This window comes from Gymnogyps californianus, chromosome 7 (genome assembly GCF_018139145.2).
Source record: "Gymnogyps californianus isolate 813 chromosome 7, ASM1813914v2, whole genome shotgun sequence".
Lineage (NCBI taxonomy): Eukaryota > Metazoa > Chordata > Aves > Accipitriformes > Cathartidae > Gymnogyps > Gymnogyps californianus.
The window spans coordinates 1,948,596-1,969,001 of record NC_059477.1 but is presented as its reverse complement, the minus strand read 5'-3'; the positions used below and the strand labels follow the sequence as shown (position 1 = coordinate 1,969,001).

Genomic DNA, 20,406 nt, shown 5'->3' with positions numbered 1-20,406 from the left:
TTCAAACCTGCTTTTATGATGCTTCCTCATGTATTTCCTCAGTTTAGACAGAAAAATGTAATCTTCCTACCACCACTTATCTGCCTGAGGTTTTATATGCTGTTGCTGGCTTCATTTCTTATACAACTTCAAACTAGCACGCAAGAAATTGCAACAGAATTGTTTTCAACCTACATGCATCACTAAGAATCGAATCAAACTACCTTCTAAATTTCAAGGATTGCTTGTGACACTGGAATCCTTTTCAAACCCTGCTCACAAGCGCATACTCTCTGTTCCTGGAAAGGTGGCACAGGGAGTGATGGTCTAGAGGCAATCAAAAAGCTTCTGCTTTATCAGACACACAGAGTACCATCCCAACTAGCTTAGCCCTCTAACACTGGTACTTTCCACTCCCTAGTAGCTGCGGAATTGCTCCCTTCTGTATTTACCAGACAGGGATCTCGAGCTCAACTCTGGTCTGCTGAGCTGTACCTTACCCAAATTAACGCTGCCCATTGTGGCATCTCAAGAACTTAAAACCTCCTCGTTCCATTTTGCCCACCTTATCCCCTCTGTTCTCTACTTTCATTTTAGCAGTATGCAGATACTTCAAACAAGCTGAGGGTCCAAATCACACAAAACCAAACCGTGGCTCTCAAGAGATGGGGGGGAGGGGGTGGACACCAACCACCCTCCAATCCCACCACAAAACTACAACCACCACCCAACCCCCTCAAAAACAAACCCAAAACAAACAAAAACAAACCCCCAAAATCTGAATTTCCGTTTCAACCATAAGCAAAACCTCATTGGATACTTCAAAAAGTGTACAACAATTTACAGTTATTTCAATAAGGCAAGTATTGCCCTGATCAACGTGCTTTTGGTATACATCCGGCACTTGTGAAAAAGTCAGCTTTAGTACTATTCACAGCAGCACTCAAACTTTGAAGTGGTTAATACTGGGTTGCTCACAACTTGTTTCTATCACTTCTCTCTCAAAGTCAGAAAAGCATCTACCTCCGCGGAAGACTCACATTCACATTTCACAAGTACTTTTAAATCATTATTGTGAAAACAGCATTGGTGGTTCTCTTCAAAAAACAGGTGGAAAATTCATGTTTCACTATCTAGAACACAAATGCTAAAGTATTTTCCTTAAAGCATTAGAAAATACAGTAACCAACTCAACGAACTCAACTTTACTGGAAGTGCTAATTTTATGGACATGCCCTAATCAACCAAAAAGCGGCATGCAGTTTCAAAATCTCATTTCTGTTATGCTGTGAAGAGGTACTGGATTTCTCCTTTAATTCTCATCAGTGCTTTTATGTTCAAGTGGTAGTAAGTGTTGTTGCAGCTTCATCCACAGACACAAGGTTCAGCAAGTAAGGTTCATTTTTTATAGGCCAACCATATAGATGGAAAAAAAGATACAAGCTTTCAGGCAGACAATCCCTTGATAATCTCGTTCATGTTTCCCAGACGACTAACTTATCTTACAAACCTCTCTTACACATGCTCTATCTTGCTAGTCTAAGGGCCAGTATTTTCAATTATCATCCTCCCGACTATTCAAGAGGAATATAAATGTAAAGTTACCTTAACAGTAAAAAGCAAACTAACATACATGCATATTACCTTTCGTAATGCTCCATACTGTTTTCGGTATTTCTTATTCCAGGACACCCCTTTTTTCTCCAATAATTTCTGCCCTAATTGATCCACGGGAATTTGTTTAGCTTCTTCCTACAGAGAAGTAGGTTGAGTAACCAAGCATTAGAAACCCAGGGGACGCAGTATTTCCAGCTCTTCTAAAAGCCGACCGTGACCTCCTGGGCTCATATGAGCCTTGACTATTTTTCAGCACAGAAGTCCCAAAGTTCTGGGACTAATACGATTCTAAATTGAGGGACTTACATGCTTGTACACTTACTTTACAAACCAGACTGAACAGTGAGTAAAGAAAACAGACGAAAGATGGTGGGAAAGGGATACAGGCACATATTTTTAGCTCCACAATTACCAGATGTGTTTTAGTTTTAGAATTACACTTTACAAACAACTTTCCCCTTCAGTAGAGATGACGTCTTCTAGTGATTATGCAAAATCATAAGAAAAAAATAAAGACAAAATAAACAAACCCCCACCAAGTAAAATTCTGTTGGGAGGTTCCTGGCCCAGAGAATGAAATCATGGTGTGAAGTCTCTGCAACTGTAGAACACTCAGTGGGACAAAAAAGGGGTTTTATTACTAAACCATAATAAAATTCAAGGAATATTTACCAGCCCAGCACAGAAGTCTACTCACTCATCCTTTACACTCATGAGTGGAGATAAAGAAAGTATTTTATTAGCCTGTTAAAAAGGAAACCCATGTAAGAAGAATTCTGTATGCGTGTTTTAATAGGCATCAGTTCAAAAGAATAGAAACTACCGCATTCAGACTGATAACTGAGATTGTCTCCATTAACATCACGAGCACTTCACCCTCACCAGTGCTCCCTGCATTCAAAAATAAAAAAAGAAAGGAAGGAAATACTGCAACTTAGTTCTATTAAAATACTTGTCCGTCCTTCCAAGGACATATGCAATCTATTAATTTAGGGAAGGAGATAGGACGCTATTCTAAACAAAACATGTTTTCAAATAAAGATCCAAAATGTCCTCCTACATCTTCCTCGTTTTCAGCAGTTACGTTATCAGTCTATTCTGTCCATATAAGAAATCCTCATGAACCCAATGAGAAATCTACAGGTCCCACTTGCATCAGTAAAGAAAATTCTGTCAAAACAGAAACAAACATCTGGAACAGTGCTGAGAGCTTAAGAACATATTTTTTATTGGGTAGATTTCCAAAAAAGGTATCTCCCCTGTTTCAAGCAGTAGGATTTTATATATATATAAACCAATATGAAGACTTTGTGTGTGTGTGTGTGTGTGTGTGTATATATATAAAGCTGGTGTGAAAGATTAAAAGAGCAAGCCTGATATCCAATCTTTCCATTTATAAGAGAACAACTTTTTACGAGACCTAACAAGAAGAACCTTTCTGATAAACACGCAGACAGCAATATCGTCCAATGTAGCTGGCAGAAGAGGTGTATTTGTTTCAGAGAAGTCCCAACAATTAAGGAATCCTCAATGCTTTAAATTCCCCTTACATCTCTCTCCAACTGGTTGCTATAACTCTACATCCCTGAAACAAACTAGAACTCAGTGAGGTCCACGTGCCTGCTCTGCAGGCCAGATTTGGCTCACGGGATGCTTCCAGCCTGCCTCCTGCATCTTTCCACACAGGAGGAGGGGACCAGCTATCCAAGCAGAACGTATTATCCCAACAGCGAGGACATAAAAGGTAGCGCAGCAGAAATGCTGGGTACTTCAGGACCCCGCTGCTATGTCCATGCGGGAGAGGTGAGTTGAAACTAGAAACGAACACAGCGGCTGCACGTATGCGTGCATGACGCTGCGTAGCATGTCAGGGGATGTCCAGACCAGGAGCCAGCCCCAGCCACCACAGGGGCCGGACCACGAGCTTTGGGCTTTCCTAATTTCAGCCTATGCACCTCCTGATCTGCAACAGCACAGCACGCTTGCAAAAAGCACCCGTCAATTCTTCCCAGCCCACAGCAAGCAGACTGTGGGCTACAGCACTGGGACTATTTCACAGTGGGGACAAACCTTTTCTTTTTTCTGAAAGCATCCTGCCCGCTCCAAGTCTGTGCATCTACTGCCAGATCATCACACCAGATGAGCATCATTCCCTAGAGTTACAGAAAGCAGATCACCCTCGCATAGGAATATATACAGCTATTCACAACATGGACTCCGGCTGCTGCTCTCAGACTCTAGCTCTCTGTGGGTAGTTTTGGCCTCTGCATAAAGATTACTCTCCTGATTTTCTACAACTCCAACAGAAATCACAGTAAGGAAGCATCCTGCGAGAGCCAAGTCCTTCTTCTGACCACTGGTTTGAAGAAGAGGAACACAAGCTGGAGACGTTTTCCCACACACTACGGCATTTTGATCTCCTCTGCCGGAACTCTTGAAAAGCATGATCTCACGGACTGTGAAAGAAATTCTCAGAGAGGTACTCACGATTGGTGCAACTTCACAGCTATCACAGTATGTAGATACAAACAAAGACCTACTCAGGAGTTGCTAAGAAATCTGCTTTTTCGATCCACAAATAAAACGCACGGTGCTCTCCCCAGAAGAGGCAGCATGTGCTAAGCTGCTCTTCATCACGGAACCTACTGACAAGCTTCAACAGGGACAGTACCAACAAAACCAACAATCCGTTGTATAAATAACTTAGATTTTAGTTATCCCGACAACAATATGAACACTCACAGAAATAAACGCACATATCAGACCGATAACGAGCTCCAAGAAGCGCATAAAACGTCCATGCAATTGGCTGTATGGATGACAAGGCCAGCTCACAGACCTCATACTTTCAGTTGCTATGTTAAACAGTCACCAAGGGATGTAGCTGTCTAACTAGCAACATACAAACACTGCGTTATTTGCCATCAATAAGCGACCAAAGTTTCCAATCGAGTCGGCAGTGGGAGAAGTCAGCATCAGCTCAGCAAAGAGGCAGACCGTAGAAGAGCAGCGAACAGTGACCAAAGTCACCCTTGTACTTCAGAAAAGCATTTTTCAGTAATAACGTTAACCTCCTCTTTCAGTAATTAGCCATTCCTATACTGTAATAAACCTATTGTGGAATGCACATACTAGATGAAGGCCTCTGCAAGTCCTGGGATATGAAGCAAGAATATTTACTGTATATATGTATACTCTATATATATATCTGTATGTGCACATACACACACACACACGTATAAAGCAATAAATATAAAACGATACATTCCACTGAGAGACCACAAGACTCTTTAAAAAGCTGGATGTGGATTTCTAGTGTTTGTGATTTATTATCAACGCCTAACTACTTCAAGGCAATCTTGCTACATAAGGATACTTTTCACCTGTAATACAACAGTATTTTGGAAACCTAGATCTCGTTATAGATTAACCCTCACTGGTTTGAAATCTGTACAGAAATAGTTCTCCACACATGACAGCTTGTTTGTGTCACATCCACAAACGCCATCTATAGGTGTTCACCCCATGCACTGCATAATATAACCAACAGGCAATACCTTTTACAGTTGCTTCACAGAACTAAAGACGGGTCCTTGACGCTGAACGCAGAAAAGACCAAAAGTACCTTGCAGCAAGTTTCAAAGAATACTAATAGGAAAGCTAAAGAAATAAGGAAGTTCCATACCCACCTTAACGTTATCTGATTTCAATTCAAAATCCGTGTAAAGTCCTTTCATAAAACCTGTCACTCTAATTACCTTCAAAACAGAAGAAAAGGAGTAAGGTAAGAACACTTGAAGGCCTCTATTCAATAAAGCTTGTGTGGCAATAGGAAATACGTAGACCTTATCTGCTTTCAGAGATGATACCTTGTTTAGAACTATTTCAGAGTAGGTCCAGAGGCCTGCTGTGTCTCTGAACACGCTCTGGAACAACGAGACTTAATCCTTGCTTACAGCTCAGGCCTCCCTTCCTATTTAATTCCATCTTTAACCTTGATGGTTGGTGAATCCAGGAGATTCACAACGTGAACACCAGCATACGCGTTTTAAACGCAGCTCTGCATTATTCCCTCATTGACTTCTTTAAATGTGACTATATATAAACGCAGCAGCTCAGGGAATGTAAAAATTAAGACTGGTTGTTGGGGTTTTTTTGTTTTGGTTTTTTTTTTAAGTGGGAGGTGGAAAAACAACCTACGAGCGGTTTTCACAGAAGACCAAATGCACAGCAGACTGAGGAAAAGAGTCAGACCCCTCGTCTGGTCTTAACCACTACCAGCCACCCTAAAAAAAACCCTGAGATTTACTCACTACCCTAAAACCCCCGAGATTTCCTTGCTACTCGGAGCGCACCCCCTGCAGCAGCGACCTGCCTGCACCACCCAGCCCTGCGCAGGCCCCGGGGCCCCGCAAAGGTGACGGGGTCCCCCCTCTCCCGGGCAAGGGAGCGCTCAGAGCCCCTGGGGGTCCCCCCGGCAGAGCCCCCCCACAGCCCCGCGCCTGGGGGGACCCCTGCTCCCCCCGCGGCAGCGACACCCCCGCCCGCCAGGGGGCGGCCGAGCCCGCAGGGAGGCCCTGTTGCCTAGCAACGGCGGCGCGGGCCCGCAGGCCGCTTCCCGGCCCACCTCGGGGATCACGTCGTGCAGGTAGCGGAAGGGCGGCTTACTCAGCAGCCGGTCCCTCAGCGGCGGCTTGCGGATCACTCGCCCCAAGGAATCCTGCGTCCGCCGCACCACCGCCTCGTTGAGAGCGGCGGCGGGACCGCGCCGCCGCCGCCGCCGCCGCCGCCGGCTCCGAGCATTCCCGGCCTGCCTCGCGGCGCAGGGCGCCTCACTGCGCAAGCGCAGAGCTGGGGCAGGCGGTTGCTAGGCACAACGCGGCCCTAGCAACCGGCCCGGCGGCCTCGTTAGGCCCTGCCCTCCCTCGCCCTGGGCCTGAGGGAAGAGGCCCTGGAACCAGCCCCAAAGCCTCTTGTCCCACAGAACTAGTCACACCCCAGCCCCTTGCTTGAATAATCACCAGATAGAGAGTGCTCAGAAACTTCAATTGTATCTTTCGGTGGTTTGTCGTGGTGGTGGTTTTTTTTTAAATTGTTCTTGAAGTAAAGAAGTGGAAAGTGAGAGTGATGGATGGGGGAGAAGGAGCCAGCGTCAAGGTTGCCCGATCCCGCGTCACTCTCCCTAGCAAAGCCAGGCCACGGCCATTGAAGAACAGCACAGGCTTTTTCAACGGGCCGCTTCCTCCTGCTCCGTAATCACTTCAGCAACCTGGAACGAGTTACGAGGAAAAGGAAAAGGAAACACACCATTTTCTCGCAATAAGATTCCCAGAGCTGAACGCTTGCTCTTTTACAAGGACCGCACCAGGAGCAGATACAAAAGATAACCGTTCCTCAGCAATCCGTGTTTCTTACTCTACGAGAGCCACAGTCCTCTAGATGATTTACGCTAGTTCCCTTGAAAAACAGACCAGATCAATATATCTGTGCACAAGCTAGGAGCTGAAATAACGGGAAGTAAATACTAGATCATGCTTTCTAAGAAAAGAGCACAAAACCGCAAGCTAAAAATCACTTTAACTTGCGTCCCAAAATCCCAGCCCTCCAACTGAAGCCAGGTCTTTGCACAGGGCAACCCCAGCCGGGTCGGGGAAACTTCTCGCACAGAGATGGGAACGCTGTCTTCGGAACAGACTGGAAAATTAAGGCTTAATGAAGGTTTTGCCCCGTCCAATCTTAGAAACCAATTCACGCCGTTCCCGATCAATGTATCGGTGAGACATACATAGACAAACCAAATGGACATCTAGAAATGACTTTTTATTTTGTGAAGAACACTTGAAAAATAAAGACGAAAGCTTTTCCAGGCTTTGGAATATAACCGTCATAAACTGTGGAATCACAAAGACTCCGTTTTAAAAAGGTGTTCCCTCTCCCCACCCCCCTTTTTAACGAACTCTCTCCTTGCGGAATGACCCACAGTAGTTTTAAGGAAAAAAAATACGCATTTTGAGCCAACATTAGAAATAATCCAAGATTGGTTCAGTGCAGGCGCTGCTACATTACACTTGAACAAAGGCACATACTAAAATCCCCACGTTAGCACTCGGAATCCGTCTTTACATTTCTCCAAACGTCGTGTTTTCGAGAAGAGGCTGGAGTTATTAAAGGCAGGTGGGAAGGCTGAGCTCAGGACAGCTGTCCAGCAAGGAACTGGAGGAATTCAAAGGGACAGCAAAGTAAGTGCAATGCCACGGAACAACCTGCGAACGCAAACCTTTCTGGCTTACCTTAGGAATCAGCACGCGCGATCATTTCTGGCTCGCAAGAACACTTGTGGATAGGGAAGAAGGCGGCGCAAAGTCAGACGGGGAAAGCAGTCGGCTGCCCTCACCTCAGTCAGAAAATCTATCCATAGAACTAGGATTTCAAGATTCAAGGGAAGCCTACCTACAACCGAAACAGCGAGGAAATTAAAAAGATCCCCTTCTTGAATGAAGCGGCCTCAGAAAGCACAGAAGCACCTGCTGAATTTGAGAGAGATGCACAGAAATAAATATTAATCATATGCTTCAAGGGGCTTTGGACTTTCTTTTTTTTTTTGCCGATAGCTGAGAGTGTCAGTTTTTGTCTTGAAGCTGTCTGAAATACCAGAATGTTGTTAACCTATAAAAGGTAAAACGAGAGAGCTTCTCACATTAGCCACAATTTTAGTAGCCTGCTCTACTGGTATCTCCTACTACGGAATCTGCTCCACATACAAGGAAACAGCTTCAACGTTTACGGTAGCCCCCAAAAGTGACTTGTAGTTTGTCCTCTCATTAACACAGATTTAATTCAGGATACTTCAGGCTATGTTCAAAAGCAATTTTTGAACAATGGCTTTGCTCCTTTCAGAACAGGTTTCTGGACGTTCGCGCAGTTCAGCACGGCTCCGCGGTGTGTCTGACAGCAGACTTCACTCGATACGGCAATCCGTTCGCCCAGGTTCCCAGCCCCAAAAGGCAAACGCGTTAGATGCCACCAGCACGCGACTACTGCACAGAAACGCTCGTGTGTTATCTTCCACCGTTCCGTTGTCACCTTAGCATTCAAAACACATTTAGAATTTGATTATAAACAATGAACTCCATTCAGAGTTTGGGTTAATTTGTCAGTACTAGCTGTGCCCAAAGGAAATTCTGAACCTGATGGGAAATTAAGTCACGAAGAGTCACGTACAGTGGGGGAAACACAGTTGAAGTATTGGAAGTGTTAGAAAAGTTTCGATAAAGATGCTGAAACGTCAACTTCTGGTAAAACCCTGGTTCCCAGCCGCAGGGGTAAGAAAAATACGGTCTCTCATCAGCTAGTTACACGCGTTCTCAATCTGGAGATCCAGTCTCACAAGCATTGGGTAAACATTTGACTTAAGAACCTTTGATACCAACGTCAGCTGGTAGTCAGCCGCATACATCCCCTTCTGTTACGGAGGCCGTAAGTCAGCTTTGTGACACCAAGAGAAACTTTTTCTCAAATGCAACGGAGAATAGGAGAACAATCGAAAAAGATAAGAAATGAGGGAAAGCCCTCTGAATAAGAGTACTCAAAATAAATACAAGCCTTTTTCCCGAGTACAATAAAACCCACTTAAGACCAAACATCAGATCTGCCAGATTTTTTCCATCCCTTTTGTTTGTTAATGAAGCTTATGGACAACAAAAAAGCCCTAGCAACTTTAAAATATAAGGTTACTGCACTTGTTGTTCCGTATCACAAAAGGTCTGCAGGTTTTAGAGCTTGACAGATTCTGGATTTGCTCTTTTTTGAGCCAATTTAGTACACTTTGCCCAGAGATTTCCACATTTCCTTCATTCCTGAAATCTGACTCCAGCTACTACAGATTTAGGTTTCTACAGAAAGAGACAAAAGCAAATTCTGGTATAGCTAGTAACTTCAGTGATCAGAGATGGAAAAAAAATTCGACAGAGATGATTATGACTGCATGAAAAAACCCAGCAAACTCTGTAGTGATGGTGCAAGACATCAGCATCCGACCAAAAAAAAAAAAAAAAAAAAAAAAAAAGCATTTAGGGTGATTACAAAACAGTCACCAAAAGGTTACACAATATATTAATCTGTTTTCTCATGGATAAAGTGCATTTACCTAGCCTGAGAAGAAATACCACATGGATAAAGGGATGCTAAAGCACTTCCCCAAGAGAGATTAGAAGAAAATCAGAGTTAGCCTGAATCCTATCTCCAGTTTGTCTCGGTGATTCCTGAAGACACTTCGGGAAAGACCCTCTTGCCGGTCCAGCTGAGGTACTCCAGGCCAACTGAGGACATCTGTAGTACGGTCTGCTCAGCGAATCATCTCCTGGTGCTATCTGAAAACGCCCACATTGATAGACAGAGCCACTTCTGGTTTACGGTGCTTAATATTCAGCTTCTCCTCAGAGAAAACAGGCTCCTGTAAGCGTTCGGCTTGCCGACTATTTAAAAAAAAAAAAATTAAGATGCCTAATATTAGCGTTGAGCCTTAGCACCAACAGCAGCACGAGCCTGGACTGGAACCCCGTTTCCACTTAGTTGTAAGAATGACGTTGCAAGCTCACGCTTACAACCTGTGCGGGGCCAGTGCAGCCAAGGAGCTCATTTTTCATCTCCAGAGGCAGGGACAAATTCTGCAGGGTGTTGCAAGAGGGAAAAAAAAACCACTGAGGCTCGATGTAGGAACATGGCACTTAAAGCCAGGAGTTTGAATTACCTCAGCACTCCCTCGAGGACTACTGGAATTGTGCGCTCTGAGAGCGCCCAGCTAGCACTGTCCCAAAACATGATCCAGGTATCAAGCTAGTCTGAAAAGCGGCAAAGAACAGTTTGCGTGTTTCTAAAGAAAAAGCACTGTAAATACTCAATACCTTTTCTTTTTTCCTAATGCAAGCTGCCTTTGTTTCTCTTTTCCAACGTCATCTCTCACTGTGCTGAAGTCCTTAGTGTCATCAAGAAGAAGATTCTGGTGTGAAAAAGGATGGAGTGTATTAGCTTATACTTTTCGTCTACCAAAACTATTTCACACATGTTACTCAGTTTACACAATCAATTTTCAGGGCATTTCCTTTAACTAGTTTTAGAGCAATTTAACTTGAAGTTAACCAAGTGGCAAAGAATTCAAAAAGACAAAAACATCTCTTCGACTCCTCTCTACTTTTTGCATTTAACAGTCAATTTGCCTTACTCAGAGGTTTCTCTGCATAGCCTAACGCATCAGGATAGGACACCAGACTTTTCACCTCCTGCGAGTCTGTTCTTTCAGAGGTCTCCTAAATAAGCCTTATTGCTAACTCAGAGCTCAATATGCTGCTGTGTCATTCTTTTTGAAATAATCAAATAGAGCTGTAAGAATGCTTTGAAAAATGTAATGGGTTTAAATTTACAATGTGATTTTTAAAGGGTGCTGTTCTTGGATTGTACTCCGACGCGGAAAAAAAAAAAACAGTCAACAGAAGGAGGGCAAGAAAAAAGCTCCAGTTTCTTCTGGATAGTGTTCAAGCACAGAGCAGAAACTGACTGCTTGCACCGGCTGAGAGCTGCACGAGAGCCTCTAAGGTATTGCCCTCTCGTGCCAGGACCAAGATACAAGGGGAAAGGCATGCAACTTCCATCGGGTTGATAAAGAACGGGAGAAAAAGAAGAAAAAGCACCAGTAGCAACAATTTTCCTACCCACACAATGTACTGTCCAAATCCACCTACCGGCACTTTCACAGAGATGTAGCAGGATGGAGGAAAACCAGGAGGAAATTAAGATACCCCAAAGGGGACAGTGCCTGAAACCTAATCCTCGTGCAACAATTGAAGCCAAGTTAATTTACCTTCACCCCAATGATATCGCCGTCTTTCAGGTGGTACGGCGCTGACTGTAAACTCTCCTGTTTTTTCTTCCGTTTCCTCTTTGACATTTGCTGTGTCTGAATAAAATCAAAGCAGAAGATTCGTACACGGCACATTTCGGCAATCTGCTTCAATACGTTTGCTCAAGAACTGCAGCACAAACCAACACATACTTCTCTCAAACAACTGCTGGACTCTGGCATTCCAGATCTTACCCAGCTAGATATTGGCAGCCACTCCAATCTTTCAGGGAAGTATTTGGCTATTTCAGTTTTATCTACAGGGAGACCATAGTGAGAAGCCACTCGTTGCCTCAGTGCCCAGGTTGTGCATTCTTTGGAGATATCCCACACCAAATCCGTGGAGCCATAGTAGTCCCTCTCCCCTGGGATGCCCATCTGGACTCGAAGCAGCAGTTCCTGGGGGCTGTCATCAGGAAGAGAATACAGACCCTTCTTGTGAGTCAGGCTTTCAGAATCCAGAAGTCCGAGGTTACGCTCCCTCCTGCCCTCCCTTATCTTTGTTTGTGGAAAACAAAAAAGAAGCTCCCAAGTCTTCTCGCAGCTTGACACCTGTAATCCTCACGCCCAGTATTTAAGGTAAAAGCTGCTCAATTAAGTCTCATCGCAAACGCACTGCTGTAAGAAATAGGTATCTTGCGATCTTACCCCAAATGCTCTTCTTTTTGCAAAGCTTCTAGGCAGATTTCCACTCTGGCACCCAGCTTGTAGTCACTGAAAACAAAACAAAGATTCTACGCGTTTCCAGTCCTATATTCTAAGTTCCTGAGTAGAAAAATCACTCTTTTCGTCAAGCCGACCTGTGCTTATCTGGAAAACCAAAGCAAGAGGCTATCGGAACAGAACTGAAAGACTCAGAAAAGTACAAAAGCGGCATTTAAAAACACCCAAAATAAAGCTGAGCAGAATAAGCCTGGTATGATCTACTTCGGCTCACACCTCCCCCTTCCACAGCTCTCGAGTTAAAAAACGTGCCCGGCAAAAAAATGAAGTAACCAGAAGTGAGCTTTCTGTGGACACTTGACTGAGCGGATTTATTTCTCCACCAATCCATCCCACCATCCAGTTAACAGTCAGCCTGTTGCAATGCTGCTTGCGCGTTCAGTAAGAAACCTACTTGAGTCGCTGCTTGTTGTTTCGTAAAAGCTTGCCTGGGCGCTTACTGTCCACTGTCCATGCTCTGAGAAACGAGGGCAGTGGGACAATCTGCTCTGGGCAGCATGGTAAGGTCATGGCCTGGAAAAAGAAACATTTCTTCAGGAATTTTAGCAGCCAGCCTCCTTGGAAAAAAGAGAACCACTTGATTAATTCTCAATGCAATCCTGAAGCAATCAGAAACAGGGCAAGCTATTTAGATTTATTCCACAGCAGCTGTTGCTTGTGACTTACAGGTAGTGGCTAGCATCCACATATTTGCTTTTCAACCTCGGACTTCACTCCCTCCCAACACTTCTCAACTTAACTTACATTTCAAAAGTACTGAATTCCTTTTTTTAACCAGAATTTGTACAACCGGGAGGGAATGAGGCTGACAGAATCATTACCCCAATCTCTAGCCAAGTGCTGAGCAAGCTCCTTAAAGCCCTTGTCAAGGACACAAGACTCTTGCCATGCTAAGACAATTCTCCTTGTTCACAAGATGCAAATGGTCAGTTTTTCATAGCAGCAGTTTGCCAGCGACTGAAACTGAAGTCGTACCCAAAAGAGTAAGTGTCGGTATGGATCAGAATCAGATGAGATACCCTTCCCCATGCAGTTTCAGTAGAACAACCGACTGGCTAAACAATAGAGAGCCTTATGATAGGATTGGTTTAGGGCTTGTTGGGGTTTGGGGTTTGGGTTTTTTTGTTGGGGTTTTTTGGGTTTTTGCTTTTGGGTATTTTTTTGGTATGGGCTGGTTTTTTTTTTTTACTGCATTAAAATCATCCTTTTATGGTTAAAAAAAGCATAAAAAGGCACCTTAGTTTCTGGCCAAAGAAACTAAGCTATACCTTCCTGAATGACAAACATGACCTGCATCAAAAGCAATTCTTTATTCATTAGATTCAACATACAAAAAAAAAAAAAGAAAAAGAAAAAAAAAGACGCAGAAAACTAATACAGGAACAATGTGGAAATGGAAACTGGCTTTTTAGGAAGTGCTTGTATGTGTGTGCTTCTCATGAAGAATTTTTACATTGTGAAATCGGCTGCAAGCCAAAGTTCCAGATGAAGTGCAACAAGGCTTTTGCAGGTCAGGACACATGACAGGTAGAATGGCAACTGCAGGGGACATACTAAGGAAGTCTCTGAGCTACATGCTCCAACTGCCTCTTGGTACTTACCCCTGAACATGGCATATAAGCAAATGCCATATCAGAACATACTGGAGACAAGGGAAAAGGAAATAGAAAATAGGTATTAATAGAGCTCAATTCATCACAGGCTTGCTGTCCATTGCCAAGACAGGAGAACATCTAACCTGCATCTTCAGATCTTCCAAAGAAGCTTCTCCTGCTATTTCTAGACTGCCAGCATAACAAAGATCCGTGTCGGTGTGGAGGTATTCTGGTGCATCTTGAGGTGGGGGGGGAAGAGGGGGGAGGAAGAAACAAACAACAGAAGAGTCAACATGACTTTGTTTATCGTCCTAAGAGATAACAGTCACTTCATGGTGAGACTTCACTTCGAGAAGGGACCCGACCTCAGGTTTTTTTTTTGGAGGACAGTTCAAGAAACACAAGATCCAGCTGATAAAATACATTCTGTTAGTTGCCAAACAGGAGGAGTTCCAACGGATCCTATACTGCAAATGTTAAAACTAAGACCAGTTAGTCAAATTGGTAAAGAGTCTTAATTATTGGTTATGACTCTGAGATGTAGAGCGTGTTGCAAGGGAAGTTAAATCTGCTCTTACTTATGCTACCGAAATCATCAGCGGAGAAAGTAAAACTCAGAAAAGGAGAAAAATGCAGAGAAACCTTCTAAAAGGAGAGGGGTCCTGCTCTGCAACACAACTCAGTAGCAAAGGAAGAATACTCTTTTTCCTCTAGAAAGGAAAATACGTTTGTTTCCCATTTCCCAATTCACAGTTGTCCCCACTTCATTTTCTTCTTCCTTCTCAACCCTCACTTGATTTTCCTACCCGAGCTGGTTTTGGATTTGGATTTGACCTTTCGAAGAACAAAAGCAGGTTTGTTACATACCGTATGTAATCTCTTTTATGCTACCTAAGATTTACTCACCACTCCTTTTACAGCTTCTCAAAAAGCAACATAGCCTGAAGTGAATTAAATGTGATATTAGGAGTCTGGCATTTGAAGCCAATCACCGGTATGCTGATTGAGCAGATGCTTTACAATACTGCCACTGCCTTCAGGTATGGAGAAGCCGTTTTACTTACTGACAGATAAAGAGCCCCTCCTGCAAAATTTAGTGGTGGTCTTACCCTTGACCAAATATAGTAAGGAACATCAGAACAGCACCATCCAGCATTCGTGGCCTTGTAAAAAATTGCATCTGTCTCCTGCGTGGCCCCTTTCACCATAAACTTGCTGAAACTCATACAGTCACTCCTAGGTTTCAGAAGCATTTTCAGGCTTTGGATTCAAATGCTGGTTTTGACTCAAAGCCTCAGTGCAATCCCACCTTTCAAAAACCGATCAAGCTCACCTCCTGCAGGAGACACCTGCAAAGCATCCATCTTGCAGGTCATCCCATTCACTTGGTCTTGTGCATTCTCTCCATGTTTCTTATGGCTTGAAGGCTTCAACCACCAGACGGGTATTTTCAGGAAACCCTGAAAAGCGAACAGAAAATACCAAGGAGCTTTTGTGTTCCAATGCAGACAATGAAAAATGTCACCTTCATCTCAGGGAGAAGGAAGAGACTTGTTCAAATCCGAGCTTTTGTAAAGGCAGTGGCATTCATCTAAGATCACAAATCACCAACTCTCACTTCGTACTTTTACAGGGTGAAAAAAATGCAGCCTCGCGCAGCCTAGCCTCACCATCCTGGCTCTGCTGTCACGGCATCTACCGTTACAGATGCAACCGTGTGACACTGTTGTCTGAAGGTTTGGACACAGACACGACCTCGCCAGAGGAAGCTGGATTCATCTAAGCTCACCAACTGCAATGCTGCTCTGCCGCTTCAGAAGCTCCTGGTTTTCTCTCCTGAGCAGGAGAGGTTGCTTGCTTGCTTTCAGATGCAGCTCTGAATTGGGCTGTCAACACCCACTGCACTGCTGTTGTCAGCTCTTATCCTACCTTTTTTTTTCTGAGAACAAACGTATTAAAAAGAGCTGGTTTTCCCTTATGAAGTTTTATTCACCATGGACTTGCTAAGATCCGTATTGTCTGCCCACTGGTTCTTGCAAAGTCTTTTAGCCTTCTGTTTCAACTTACAATGCCCTTTACTGCAGCGGGTAGAGCAGGGGTACAGACCCAGGTTTTTCCACGCCTCTTGTACTTGCTCATTAAGACAGCATCTGTGCTTATCTCCCTCCTTCCCCTCCACAGCCACAGCTGGGTCACAGCCTGAGGAAAATGTGCCAGAGGGTGAAGACAGCCACTTAGATGGCATGTTGTCTACGCAGGGCAAAAATCTGAGCTTTAAGTAATCCGTACAGGGGGTAAAGATCAGGTGCTTTAAGAACAATATTTGGGAAGAACTCCAAAATCCGCTGGATAAACTGGAAGTCTTGTAACGCCACTATATCTCTGCAGAAAAGCTTCAGGATGAGAATCTCGCAAGCACAATCTATGTGAACACACAAGCTCCGAGGGAAGGGGTTGATGGAAATGGAGGCAGGCATACCACAGCTCTCAAACTACATTAGGACTGTAGCTAGTCCTATAACATGCCCACAGGAATAATCAGGATCGGTGGCCTCGCCTAACTCCCCTGCAACCATCCCTAGAAGACGCTTCTTGGCAACTAGCAACAGTTCAAGTTTGTCCTAGGACCCGACTGATGTTCTTGTTGAAGCTATTCCCTTGCCAGCACCGCAGCCCCAAGGACGCCAGGCCCTCTCCACCCCTCTCCCTCGGGGCTCAGTGCAGAAGAGATGGCACCTCTCCACGCTCCAGGGGCAGGGGGCCGGGGAAGAAGGGCCCACGCAACACCTGGCAATCGCCAGTTCTTTTAGGGAGCGCTGGGAGATCTCGCGCAGGGTGGCTGCGCCTCCCTTTCCCGCCTGCGGGATGTCGGGATGCTTTGCCCCCTCTCAACCGCTGTCGGGCACGGGGGGCTGCGCCACTTGCAGGGAGCCGGGTGGGTGGGTGGGGGGGGTCACCGAGGACCCCCGCCCTCCTGGAACACTGTTGCCACCATCCCATCCAGGGCACCCCAGGCATGGGGTGAGGAGGGGGCTGGAGCCCAGGGCACGTAAGGGGAGGTGGAGGGCAGTCCCTGGGCCCAAGGGGCAGCAGAATGGCACAGGGGAACGATCCCCAGGAAAGGGGCCCTTAGCCCCCCTGACCCTCCTCCTTCTCCCACCTTAGGGCATCTTTCAGGCCACAGGCCCCCACCTCCCAAAACAGCCATATTTGGCCACGCTCATCGCCATCACAGTGGCCTCCTGATGTCACAAGCCACCTCACTGCGTTCTGTTCCGGGCCCTATAAATACGGGGACCCCGGCACCCGGCCCACAATTCGCTGAGCGTCGAGGTGTCCTCTCATGCCAGCAATGGTTGGCATCAAGAGGTCGCACAGCGGCAAGGCGGGTGGCTGCCCACCCTTGAGTCGGAGAGAAGAGAGGTGGCTGCAGGAGCCGTGGAGGAAGAGGCGGCGCTGTAAGAGGGGAGGCACCATCAGCCGCATGGTAGCGATGGCCATCGCTCATGCGGCTGATGGTGTGGAGCCAATGGAGGTGGATCCACCCGAAGACCAGGAAGAGCCGATGGAAGTGGATCCACCTCCAGCATGGCTCCCCCCGGCACCGCTACACCCTGCCGGGGCTCCCCTCCGTGACACCACGCCGACACCAGCGCAGGAGCGCCCGGCCAGCGCCGTACCGCCGGCCCTGCCTCCGCGCCCGGCGTTAGCTGGCAGGCCCAGCCTCCACTCCCGGCCATCCCGTGGGCTCACCCTTTCCACCTCCCGGCAATCAGCAGGTCTTCTGTTGATTGCCGCGGGCAGCGTGAGCCCTTCTCTCCCATTCCCTCCCCTACCCCCACCCCTCCTGAAGGGGTGCCATCTCCTCTGCTCTGAGCCCCAAGAAAAGGGGACCAGGCGACATGGCTTCCGCCAGCCTGCTGTGCCGAGGCGACAGGAGTCGCCCCTCACAGGGACGCCGAGGTCCCTGGCGCCTGGAGGTGGGGTCCCTTCACTCTGAGGACCAGGGCGGTTGAAGAGGAAGCCAGACCCTCCGCGGCGGTGCACGAAGAACAGCAACAGATCGAGCAAAGGAGTTAGAGAGACAGCGGTTCCTCTGGAGAAGCAGAAGACCACAGCTCTGCCAGGAAGAAGGACTGGCCTTCAGCATTAAGGTCCCTTTCCAGCTGCTTCACGAGGAGCTCTTTTCAAGACTGTTTATTGCCTAATTCTTAAAAAAAACCAAACAATAAAACAAGACAACGAACAGTAAAGGTGCTTTCCTCCTCTCTCGTTTGGTACTCGGGCGACTGCCCCAGCCTCCTCTGTCCCCTCCTGGTCTCCCCAGTCCAGGAAAGAAGACACTGATGGGTGGGGGGTGGGCCCAGCCCAGGGCCCTGGAGATGGCGAGGGGCCGGGGCACGCGGCGCACGAGGGCAGGCTGAGGGAACTGCCTCTGGTCGTGGGGGTGGCGAGACCCTGGAGCAGCTTGCCCAGAGAAGTTCGGGATGCCCCGTCCCTGCAAGTGTTCAAGGGCAGGTCGGACGGGGCTCTGAGCAACCCGGTCTAGTGAGAGATGGGAACTAGGGGATCTTTAAAGGTCCCTTCCAACCCAAACCGTCCTATGATCCTGCTGGAGGTTTGTTAGCAAAGAATCCTTCCGTTTGCATAACCATCGCTGACAAGAGGGTCTCCCAGGAGGGCCCTCCATTTTCAAACGCCATCCTCAGTACAAATCGGAACGGAAGGCAAACACTTCAGTTCCTCTATTTTTAACATTTGGTGAGGAAGCAGTAGCATACGAGTTGTGCCTTCGCAAGAACCTTGCCTGCCAGAAATACCGATTTCCTCCAGGTCTGTCGACCTTAACACACTCCTAGGCAAAGAAGCTGCAACGGGCAAGCCTTTTACTACAGAAGTTGAAAGAAGAATAAATATAGACAGACTAAGAACATTATAAATGTTGACCGAAATCCAAAAAGCTGTAAAACTGCAAAAAGCATTGTTCATTATGGCCGACCAGAATTTTTTTTGACCGAAATATTTTTCAAATGAGCAAGAGAAAAAAAAAGAAACGACTACCATATTCAAGGCTCCAGACACCGTCAACTGACTAAAGAGCACCATCTCGCTCGTTTTACCTTTGCTGGAAGCTTTCCTTCAGTTATAACCAAAGTATCTCCTCTGCAAACATTAAGTTCCTTCAGAGTGGCATTCTGTAGGAAGAGAAAGCACAGTACACTTGTAAGTCTACACGTTCTCGTGCTTTGGTTCCTAAAGTAGATGTTGGTGGGTTCTTAAGCCATGCATGCCAAAGATCCCAGGTGTTTTCCTTTCCCACCAAAGAGCACAGAAATAGCCATTTAACATCCACCGCTTGGAGACAGCTTTGCAGCAGCACACAAGGATTGCACCTACAGGAGTCTGCTCTGCAGCAGTCCTTCCAGGGCATCCTGCTGAGCTGTGTCCTTCCTTTGCACCTCCGCAGCTGACCAACTGACCCCTCATGCTTCTGTGCTGATGTATCTTTAATGCCTGGTAAGCCTAGACTTTAGAAAAAACTATGTGCATAGCCCATACGTCCCAGCCCTGAAAATAAGAGGCAGGGGCACAAGATTCACATTTTAACCACAGGTATCCCACCACTGTCTTCATAAGGCCCTGTGAAAATAAAACAGGGTGTGCACTAAGCTAGCACACACAAAAACACCACGCATTTGCTTTAATGCGGCTCTCTTCAGGGAAAGTCTCTACAGAAATTGGGGTAAATAAACGACGGCATGATTCAAGTCAAAAACAGGATCCTCTTACTTCCTGACTTAATGCTTCCCCTGCTTCATAGCACCAGTCAATCCTTCTCAAATGCCAGTTGTCACCTACCAAAACACAAAAACATACATATGGAAAACTAATTAGCCAACAAAGCTGTTTCAAAAAAAAACATTACAAAGCTCTTCATAAGTGTTAAGGGGTTCTTTTGCTTGGTTTTTGTTTGTTTGTTTGTCTCTTAAACACAACTCTGACAAACGGAATGAAGTATCACCTTCATGTCCTTCTCCAGACCCTCGAAACACTTTGCTGCTTGGAAATGGTCGTCTTTGATTTGCATAAGCGTCTCTTCTCACCTACCTAATTAATTTCCCTGGTTTTAAGAGGAAAGCGAAAGGAATTCCCATGTCAATTTACTATTTTGAATCATGACAGGCTCGTTAATATGAAACCATAAGGAAAAAAGCCAACTTCCCTCTCCCAGCTGTCTACCAGGGGACTTCACACTGGAGCAAAAAAAAGATGGTGTCGTCCAGAAACGACAATGCTTTTAGATTTAGCACCTGATATATATAAGCGCACCAGGTAGAGAAGGAACAAATACAATTGAACTTTTTAATTTGACCAAAATAACGCGATGAAAATGCACTTTATTCTTTGCAAGGGACAAAATTTGACTTTCATAACTAAAAAAACCCAGAGCCTAGAAGGAATCTCATCAATACATTCGGGGGGGGGGGGGGGGGGGGGGGGGGGGGGGGGGGGGGGGGGGGGGGGGGGGGGGGGGGGGGGGGGGGGGGGGGGGGGGGGGGGGGGGGGGGGGGGGGGGGGGGGGGGGGGGGGGGGGGG

The 20,406-nt window shown here is 46.2% G+C and overlaps 2 protein-coding genes across 3 annotated transcripts in view; both read right to left on the bottom strand.

The window, feature by feature from the left end:
• LOC127018234 (ubiquitin carboxyl-terminal hydrolase 40-like) overlaps positions 1–6,325 on the bottom strand; it is a 29,862-nt gene extending 23,537 nt beyond the window's left edge. Inside the window, exons 1-3 of the mRNA XM_050899726.1 lie at positions 6,224–6,325; positions 5,286–5,354; positions 1,624–1,731 (exon numbers count right to left, since the gene is read on the bottom strand). Of these exons, the coding sequence (XP_050755683.1) occupies positions 1,624–1,731; positions 5,286–5,333 (156 nt within the window). The 5' untranslated portion in view covers positions 5,334–5,354; positions 6,224–6,325. The remainder of the gene's footprint in view (positions 1–1,623; positions 1,732–5,285; positions 5,355–6,223) is intronic.
• A 1,076-nt stretch (positions 6,326–7,401) lies between these two features.
• LOC127018238 (ubiquitin carboxyl-terminal hydrolase 40-like) overlaps positions 7,402–20,406 on the bottom strand; it is a 21,828-nt gene continuing 8,823 nt past the window's right edge. The window contains exons 5-14 of one of the 2 annotated variants that reach the window (XM_050899731.1): positions 19,600–19,664; positions 18,930–19,004; positions 15,143–15,269; positions 13,953–14,047; positions 12,609–12,727; positions 12,140–12,205; positions 11,687–11,897; positions 11,453–11,548; positions 10,500–10,594; positions 9,676–10,070 (exon numbers count right to left, since the gene is read on the bottom strand). In XM_050899731.1, the coding sequence (XP_050755688.1) occupies positions 9,962–10,070; positions 10,500–10,594; positions 11,453–11,548; positions 11,687–11,897; positions 12,140–12,205; positions 12,609–12,727; positions 13,953–14,047; positions 15,143–15,269; positions 18,930–19,004; positions 19,600–19,664 (1,058 nt within the window). In that variant the 3' untranslated portion in view covers positions 9,676–9,961. Of the gene's footprint in view, positions 8,680–9,675; positions 10,071–10,499; positions 10,595–11,452; positions 11,549–11,686; positions 11,898–12,139; positions 12,206–12,608; positions 12,728–13,952; positions 14,048–15,142; positions 15,270–18,929; positions 19,005–19,599; positions 19,665–20,406 lie in introns of those variants that run through there. The other variant, XR_007766724.1, reaches the window with a different exon arrangement.